Raw genomic sequence first — 10111 nt, 5'->3', positions numbered from 1 at the left:
AATGTACATTTTAGGTCTACTTAAGTTCTACATTTTCTCATAGAGCAAGGTATTTTTGTGTCTTATTATCTACAAGAGAAAAATAACAAAATAAATGATAAAAAAAAACTATTTCTAGCTGCCATATCGTTACATTTACAGTGCAAATAATGCAATAAAATGTACAATGTTTATCAGAGTTTTTGAAACACCAATTAACATGATTATTGAGACACATGTATGTGACTTTTATTTCTATGCAACAAACAAACAAAGACAAAACCCACAGTAATTGGACAGTGAATGATGAGGAAAATGTTCTGTGGACATTTGACATTTGTATCTAAAAGAACTTGTGTTAGTCAGAGAACAGGAGAGAAGAGGTTAGCATACTTCTTCACAGCCACAGTCAAACATGGAGGTGAACGCTTAGTGGTTTGGGGTTGTTTTGGAGCAGGGAATGTTGGAGACTTATTCTGGAGACTTATTCTGGGTGAAAGGAAAAGAAAACCAATGTGGCTACCATTCCATACCTCAACACCATGCAATTCCGTCTGGACTGTGGCTCATTGGAACCGAATTCACTGTACAAAAATACCATGACCTGAAGCTGACCTGACTCTGTAAGCGTTATTTAGAGAGCAAATTTTAAGATTGTAATCTACTATTAAATAGCCCTCCCAGTTACGGCACCTAAAACCTAAAAGAGCTGCTCTGGGATGAACTGGACCACAAGTTTAGAAAGAAATATCCAAATAGCAAAGAATATCTTTGGCAAGTTTTACAAGTGGCATGGTAAAGTATTTTAGCTGAATGTTTGGAGAAACAAACTGTCCGGATGCCAAGAGTGTGGAAATCTGTTTTAATGCTAAGGTAGAATTTTTCAATGAACATAAAGTTTAACATCTGTATATGTATATATACATATGGAATCAAGTAGAAAGTAAATCTTCCAATCTACCTTGTAAATCTACCTTATAAACATGCCTAGTTTGTTTCTTATAAACAAAAGCAACATCTAAGTGTCTCTCAGAAACTATAAAAACTAGGTGTTTCCAAACAGGCATGTTGTGTCTTTCCAACTTTCTTGGCACCTTAATTTTAAGGACTGTGAGAAGAACACAAAAATTTTTATTATTGTGAAAGCAAATCGAAACAAAATGTCAACACTCATCAATGTATCCAAAGATCCAAAGGTCCACAAATGACTTTTTCTCCCCCAACACACAGCAATCAGAACAGAAATTCAATTCATGAGTTTTTTATATAAAGAAACTAAAGAAAGTATTAGAAACACACAATATTTATATCCCCCAAAACACTTCTGACATCCTAAAAAATCAGACCTCTAAATCAGGCACATTTGGGTTGAAATTAGCCAAATGAAAGAAGTGTTTTCTAACGTCATTTTTTCATGGCTGTGGAAAATAAAGCATTTTATAAACCTTAAAGCTTATGCATGCTTGCAAATCATTTTGTTTATTCTGCAAGATGACACATTTTTGGACTATATAAAGTAAATCTGTATACAAGCACGATTGGGCCTAGACCCTTCAATTCAAAACTACTTATATGTCGCCCTCTTGTGGAAATAAATAAAATGCAAAATACTGTTTGGTCAAACAATTTGTATTTTTATATTGTCTTTTCTCCAAGGTTTGAAATAGGCAATTGTCTTGGTCAAATAAAATGATCTGCAATTGATTTGCTAACCGGTATATATCATCATCATCGTCACCTTCATCAATAGAGACTTGCAGGGCCACTAATTTTGCTAGGTGGCTTTTAAGTATATATAAATGTCTCCTAGTCATTCATTTAACCCTACATTTAATCAATAATAAACTCTACACAAAATCAAGTGTTTTTTTTTTTTTTTTTGAATGTCCAAATTTCTATATTCCTGCAAATCATTAAACACAGACTGTTTGGCACTTAAAAATTTCATTAGATTTTTTTAAATCTTGCAAATCTAACTTTCAAAATAAATCATTATAACGTTTATTTACTTTTTTTGGACAGTTTGCAGTAATTCAAGCTGAAAATAACGCAACAAAATCGATCACAAGATGTGAATTTCTCGACACAAAAAGCAGCAGCCCAGTCCAGCTATTTACTTATAGTGGTTTATTGTAATAGTTGATTCCATCTAAAAGCATTCAAGGCTTGAATTACTAAAACTGGCCCCAATGACAAAACATGAAAAAAAAATCAAGCTGTAACTGTAGAAACAGTGGGTGATCTGAGGGGACCAATCATCTTTTAGCATTCTTTACAAATAAAACTTTCATAGGCTCGTTTCTGCCAAGTCACATTATACAATAGAGTCCATAAATAAACATTAGCATGATGTATGATGATGGCTCAATGCTAATCATGTAAAAAGCCTGAGTAAAGCCAACATATCTATTAATGGTGATGTTTTCAGTAAACCACTGTGGAAACAGTTACAGGAACATCTTCCAGCCCCAATAAATGACCACAAACACCAAATTTTACTCTCACCAAAACATAATAACGTTCATTACACCGAACAATTATATTGAACTTGTGTGATCTTTGGATCTTTTCATTATCTCAAGTCACTGTTCATAGCTTTGGATTCTTCTAACTTCCTAAACCATGTCTAATCCAAATTACCATTAGGTGTGAATGATTGTGTACACTCCAGGACATACTATTCCCATCATTCAACCATCAGACTGTAAAAAGGCTTACACACACTGTATATACCATCCAAATAACATCGGGTGCAGTGTTGCATCTCTGTTTCCTCAGAATTTGATATCTTTCCCCTTAGCTCTGACAGCCCTGTGGCCCCTCCTGCTCATCAATAGTATGCAAGTACAGGCAGAGAGGATGGAACTCCAGTGATGGTGATCTGTCAAGCTCAGTCCCCTGCTCACCATCTTTATCATCTCCAGCTCCACAGCTCTCACAAAGCTCCATCGAGCCACCAGAGCCTTTATTTGTTAACGGCTCATCAAGTCCTTCAGGGTTTTGGCTCTCAGTTTCTTGGCTGCACAGACACACTTCAATGCCGGAGTCACCTGTAAAGTGGCGCTGTCTTTGAATGAACCCGTCCTTCTCCTCTTCAGACTCTTCTACATCTCTTTCCTGGTCCTGTTTCAGCATGGTCTCCCTGCCTGTCCCATCAGCTCTGTGCTGATCATCCTGCGAGTACTCAAGCCCCGCTATACCAGGCCTGGAGCACAGTGGGCTCGATGTTGTGGGCACAGGTGTGACCTGTCTGGATGGACATTGCGCCTCCTCCTGGTCATTAATGGTACAAGCTGGTGGTCCAGTGTTTAAGTTTAAGTTACAGTAAGGAGGTGGTGGGGTAAGAGGATCATTTGTTACATCCTCATAGTCAGGTAGGAGATAACTTGGTAGAAACCCTGAAAAGTGCAAAATGTCAAGAATGTCATAAAACAAATATGGCGCCTAGTTATGTAATAACTGTGTAATAACTGTTTGTTCAAGCAGATTCTTAAATCTTTATCAGTTACTGCAAACAGGGTCAAGACACATTATCTCTTGACCTTTATCTGTGTTATTGATTCACCATAGCAAATCAGAGAGTATTATTTAATAGTGTTATGAAAGCTATACAATTACAATAAAGCAATGAGTTTTGCGACTGACACAAGCATCTTGATTGATAGAATTCTGTCTGCACGAGTTTCCAAAGCATACTGCCTGCTTTAAGGTGTGTGTAGCATACTGTATGTAAGCTGACTCCCAGTATCAACATTGACAAAATCTCAAATTGCCTTGGGTAGTTTTCTTTTGGCGTTGTAATACGTCCCCTGATGCTTTGAGTAGATGAGAATATACAGCGTCATGGGATATTTCAAATGGTTTAAAACATACAGACACACCGATAGAAAGAGTTTGGATGAGACTCTTACTGAAGTAGAATGGAGTTGAGGTGTAGTTGCAAGCCTCTTGGTAGGCGATCAGGTTGATCTCATGCTGTCGCTGCTGCTGCTGCAGTCTGTGCTTGATGCGACGGTGACGCCACACACAGCAACAGATCACAATGAAGATGACAGCACACATCAACCAGAACCCTATTTTATAATAACAAATACAATAAAAAAATACATTAATGAATAATACCTTGTATATACACGCACTACCTGTCAAATGTTTGAAAACACCTAGTCTTTAATGGTTTCTGAAAGATATATACATGTTTCTTTGGTTTATACGCAACAAACTAGGTAATTGAACGGTATTAGGATTTACTGTCTTGATATCCAGACACTTAATTTCTTCAAAAATTCAGCTGAAATCCATGCCTCTTGTAAAACTTGGCAAAGATGTTCTTCACTAGTTGGAGATTCCTTTTTGAACTTGCATTTCAGTTCATCCCAGAGCAGTTCAATAGGATTTAGGTTCGGTGACTGGGCAGGACATTCCATGATAGATTAACACTCCAGCTTACTGTCTGCTCTCTAAATAACACTTACAGAGCTTAGACATTTGCTTCAGCTCATTGGCATGCTGTTTGGTGACAATGGTTCCAATGAGCCACAGTCCAGACAGAAATGCATGGTGTTGGGGTATGGAATGGTATCCATGTTGGTTCGGTTTTCCTTTCACCCGGAATACGTCTCCAACCTTCCCTGCTCCAAAACAACCCCGAACCATTAAGCGTCCACCTCCATGTTTGACCGTGGGTGTATGGTCTGATAAAATCTTCTCTCCTGTTCTCCATACGTTCTTCCTCTTCCATATGTTCTACTCATTGTACAAACCGAATCACATATCACAATTGGTAGCATATGAGGACATAGTAACATCAGGTAAGTAGAAAAGAAAACATTGAAAGACACTGGCTTCAAGAATTATTTAAAGTAAGTGTATTTCTAGTATTTTTCAATAGTGTTCAATAATTCTATTAGAAAATAATAATATTAATATCTATTATTAATAATATCTGTAATTCTACGGAACAAGACCTTGTCCAGCATGAAAAGAGAAAAATACACTAGGAAGTGAAAATCTTGGTTTTGCTGCAGGCGGATAAGGAGCCCATGAAAAGGACAGGATAAGTAGACACACGTCATGTCAAGCACTTGTCCTTAAAAATACATTAAACAAGTGTTTTTAACCTCACTGTTTAAAGGAGGATGTAACATAAATGAGTCACTTTCAGTGATTTTCTGGCTCATTTAATCACTTCCCTAATAAGAGACATGATATTGTATAGGTGTACTCACACCATAACTCATAGTAGTAACTGCAGCACTGCAGGTCTTCACAGCAATGCCCTGATTCACAAATGTAGCTCTGGTTATTCCTCCCAATACATCGTTGTGCCTGCTAAAGAGGCGAAGAAAACATGCTTAAGGCTTGCAAATAGAGACAGACAGGGTAGCAGAACATATACACAGTCATCATATTAAACACTGCTCTAATATACTAATAAAATATGATTAAATATTAAATATATTATGAGTAGGCTAAAGCATAAATGAGTCTATATTCCTGGACCATTACACATCCACACAATATATATAAAAAATATATATATAAGAAATTATCACATTAATTTATCCAGGAATCAATTACTTAAATTTGCATTTAATCCAATCTGTTATACAGTGCTAATGGGCACATTATCATACATTTATAAGTCTGTACACATAATATGCAGCTGACACATTATAATACATTTTAAGACATTTCTGATTGTATCTGAAAGAAAATTCATTAAAATGTCATCCCTATATGACTCCGCCCCTTTTAAAAGAATAGCATTCATTCATCAGTACCGTTCCACAGACCGGTTGTATCTATCTCAAGGGGAAATGAAGCTGTTCTGGTGGCTTGTGTTGTTAAAAAATTACGGATCGGACATTTCTTAAATATCCAACCATGCCATAGTCAAAGTTTCCCAATCAGAGTTTGAGGTGAATATTAAATGAAGCTCATTAACTGCATGTTATGTAATGCACTAAACACCTGCTTTGAATGGACTTTTGCTTTGTGAGTGTACAGCTGTTTCGGGAAAAAAATATAATTACAAATACAATTAAACAATACATTTGATTTGTAGAGCACTTTTAACAAAGGATATTGAAATAAATAGGTTGTAAAATCTGAATGTATATATGAGTGACTTATATAAAAACTTATATATAAGTTTAACCCTAATCATTTTATCTCTAATGAGTGGGCCACTGGTGATAGTGGCAAGGAAACCAGACTCAAAAGGTACTCATCCTCATCTGGGTGGCACCAAATGTCTATTCATTATAGTTCCAACACTGTTGATGTGTACTGTTTATTGAATGACACTTAAATGCGGGACTGTTCATGCAGATTCAAGCCATTATAGCCTCTTTTAAATTCATTACTGATTCAATTCATCCTTATAGTTTCTGAGTTTCTAAGTAACTTCATTGATCTTTATCTTTATTAAAATCCTTATCAAAGTGGCCACTGAGGGTATATGATTACACTGACTTCATCGCATTGTAGTTCCAGGACCTCGATTAAATATCTTGTTGCTACATCCAGGTTTATCATGTGCATTTGTTCAGTTTCCAGCAGTGAACAAAGTGCACCATTCCTGCACTAAAAGTACAAATCGCCTGCTTAAATATTACACCAGTTAAAGTACTCCGTTTGCATTTGTACTTGATTACACGTAAAAAAAGTACTCGCTATTGAATGTATCGAAAGTAAATATTTCACATATACGTATACATATATTTAGTGTACTTGTTTATTTAGCTTTTGCACAATTTTTACCTTTACAACAGTGTCTATATTTTCACAGCCATATACTTATAACTATTTATATAAAAATTATATATATATATATATATATATATATATATATATATATATATGATAGATGCCAAACTGCATTTCGTATGCAATGACTAAAGTTTTATCTATCTATCTATCTATCTATCTATCTATCTATCTATCTATCTATCTATCTATCTATCTATCTATCTATCTATCTATCTATCTATCTATCTATCTATCTATCTATCTATCTATCTATCTATCTATCTATCTATCTATCTATGCTGACCTGTTTTTTTTTTCCCAGTATATTTTTATAATTTCATGCAAAAATCAATGCTCCATTCTCCTGCACATCAGCACTTCTGAACAAGAGTCTTTATTATTTAACACAATTTTTTTTTGTATTTACTTCAAAGTAGTGAGGAATGGCACTTTTTCAAGTAGTGCAGAAAGATATTACACATTAAAATGTAGCGAAGGTAAAGGAAAAGTTTTTCCGAGCTCAATATGCTTTGATAAAATTCTATATTACTGTCCCAACACTGTGAAGAAAACTGGTACCTTCACTGAAAAAAAAGCATGAACGATTCAAGCACAATAATGAATCAGTATCTACCTGTTGTCCTCGCATAGAGCTACTAGTCCACGGATAGTCCTGTGATTGCATCTCCTTTTTTAATCTTGTGTATTAAAGGCAAAGAAAGAAACACACACTCACCCTCAACCATGGTCCACACACACACACACACACACACACACACACACACACACACACACACACACACACACACACAGAGCTTGTTTTCTGGAAATCAGTAGAGCGAGGAGAGAGAAAATGGGTCACATTTTAAGAAGAGCGGTTTGTTTGTTTTTAAAGACTGCGTATGTCTTCCCCATACACTCATCTGCAAATAAGGACAAAAGTATTTGGAAAACTTTCTTTTTCCAGCCATATGTGTTCTACACCAAACTATCTCCAAAGGTTTGGAGGCACACACTTGTATAGAAAGTATTTGGATGCAGTAGAAATAAATGTTCCCTTCACCTGAACTAAGAGACCCAAACCTTTAACAGCATGACAATACCCTGTGCATAAAGTCAGTTCCATGAAGATATGCTTGGGAAGATCTTGAGTGGCCTGCAATACAGACCTGACCTCAACCCTACTGCACATCTTTGGGATAATTGTGAACGCTAATTGCACCCCAGGCCTCCTCACCTCACCTATATAAGTACCTGACTGTACTAACAACCTTGTGGCTGAATGAGCACAAATCTCCACAAGCACACTCCAAATTCTAGTAGAACATCTTCACAGAAGAGTGGAGGATATAATAACAGTATATGGGGACCAAGCGTGTGATGGTATGATCAGAAAGCACATACAAATCATATGCTCAGGTTTCCATATTTGAATGTTCATATATTGTGTGTCTATGACCATAATGCTCTGGTTATACAAATACGCTCTGACTCAGGGAGTTCAGGCTCGTCTTTGAACACCATCTGATCTTGGGGGCTGTGTTAATAACATTCTTTTTGTTCCACTCTACAACTCTTCCCTCCCGTGGGGTCAAAAAACACATCAGTCAACTTCACATGAACAGAATGAGCAGATGTAAGATGGGCACTGAGTTTGAGATTATAATCATTTTCATAATCATTTTTGTATGGAAACAAGCCTTTTCCAGAGCTTTGAAATGTTTTTTTTATAGAGTTATATAACTACTACTAATAATAATAACAATAAGCTTGTTATTAAATTATGAGGATGATCTGAGGATTAACTTAACAAATTTCTGATCAATTGTTCTGGTTATTTAATCGAAAATGGTCCCAAAAGAACAAATTTTAGAGAATGGCCTAGAGCAAGGGTCATCGCCTGACAAAACTTGATCCAGTTCTGGACACAACAAGGTTTCTCTACAATAAGTGCTGTATCAGAACTGATCAACAAACAGTATGAATTTAGTGTAGCAGTATTTCAGCAACTCTGAGCTGCTTCATATTCTGAAAGCTAGTGTTTGTAGCAGATCTGGTATGTCCAGGGAATTTTTCAGAAGTCTGTATTCAATTAGAGATCACAGGAGGGCAATGTTAGAGTTAGAAGGGCGTTTAAAAGAAATATACATTTTAACAAGTGATAACAGTCAAGTTTTATGTAAAGACAGAAAGACAACAGATGCTGTGTATTACTACGACGTCTCCTATTGGATATTTTTTCTGTTCAGAAGAAATATGATTCTCTTCTATTCTTTTGTGAGTAAATTACCAGACTCTGCAAAGCTTTTTCCCCACATGCCATCGGGCTACTCAACTCACTTTGGCAATACAAAAAAACACCTACGGACCTGTCATGACTATAACGGCTAACCTGCACACTTTTACTTGTGTATTATTCAGACTAGTCATGTGCCATTTAACCCAGCCATTAGGGTTGCACAAGCCAGTGCACTCTTAGTGCCGGTCCCAAGCCCGGATAAATGCAGAGGGTTGTGTTAGGAAGGGCATCCAAGGTAAAACATATGCAGATCACGAATCAGAAATTCATACCGGATCGGACGAGGCCCGGGTTACCAACGACCCCCACAGGTATCGTTAGCCAACAGGGTACCAGTGGAAAATGGGCTACTGTTTGTCGAAAATGAAGAAGGAGAGGAGGAAGACGTCTACAGAGACAGCAGGAAAAGGAGAAGTGTAGGAGGGTGGAGGTCCAGGTTGGTACTTTAAATGTTGGATTATGACTGGTAAAGGAAGAGAGGGAGCTGATATGATGAGGCGGAGAAAGGTTGACATGTTGTGTGTACGGGAGACCAAGTGGAAAGGGAGAACGGCCAGGAACATTGTAGGGGGGGTTTAAACTCTTCTTTCATGAGGAAGGTGAGGGAGGCGAGATTGAGATGGTTTGGACATGTGCAGAGGAGGGACATGGGGCATATCGGTAGGAGAATGCTGAGAATGGAGCCAACAGGAAGGAGGAAAAGAGGAAGGCCAAGGAGGAGGTTTATGGATGTGGTGAGGAAAGACATGCAGGTAGTTGTATTGAAAGAGGCACATGTAGAGGACAAGGGGGTATGGAGACGGATGAACTGCAGTGGCGACCCCTAATGGGAGCACCAAAAAAAAAGAAGTAGTCATGTGCTATTTATTCTTTTCATCACTTGAGCACTTTATATGCATCACGGACGGTTTATATTCTTGCTGTACAATAATGTAAATCACTACAATGTAAACAATTATTGTGCAATCAACCTCAATACCTGTACTGACAATATTGTGCAATATTTAACCTTTTTTCTATTGTGTCTATTGTTTTATCCATTTTCTCATGATGTTTATTGTGTTGTCTCCTGACTATTGT

The 10111-nt window shown here is 37.0% G+C and overlaps 1 protein-coding gene across 1 annotated transcript in view; it reads right to left on the bottom strand.

Moving 5' to 3' along the window:
- Window positions 1-203: 203 nt before the first annotated feature.
- Window positions 204-10111, bottom strand: part of wbp1lb (WW domain binding protein 1-like b) — an 11729-nt gene continuing 1821 nt past the window's right edge. The window contains exons 2-4 of the mRNA XM_046838335.1: window positions 5208-5310; window positions 3891-4052; window positions 204-3377 (exon numbers count right to left, since the gene is read on the bottom strand). Coding sequence (XP_046694291.1) covers window positions 2776-3377; window positions 3891-4052; window positions 5208-5310 — 867 coding nt within the window. The 3' untranslated portion in view covers window positions 204-2775. The remainder of the gene's footprint in view (window positions 3378-3890; window positions 4053-5207; window positions 5311-10111) is intronic.

The sequence above is a fragment of the Silurus meridionalis genome, chromosome 24, assembly GCF_014805685.1.
Source record: "Silurus meridionalis isolate SWU-2019-XX chromosome 24, ASM1480568v1, whole genome shotgun sequence".
In the NCBI taxonomy this organism is placed as follows: domain Eukaryota; kingdom Metazoa; phylum Chordata; class Actinopteri; order Siluriformes; family Siluridae; genus Silurus; species Silurus meridionalis.
This window is presented reverse-complemented; position numbering and strand designations above follow the sequence as displayed.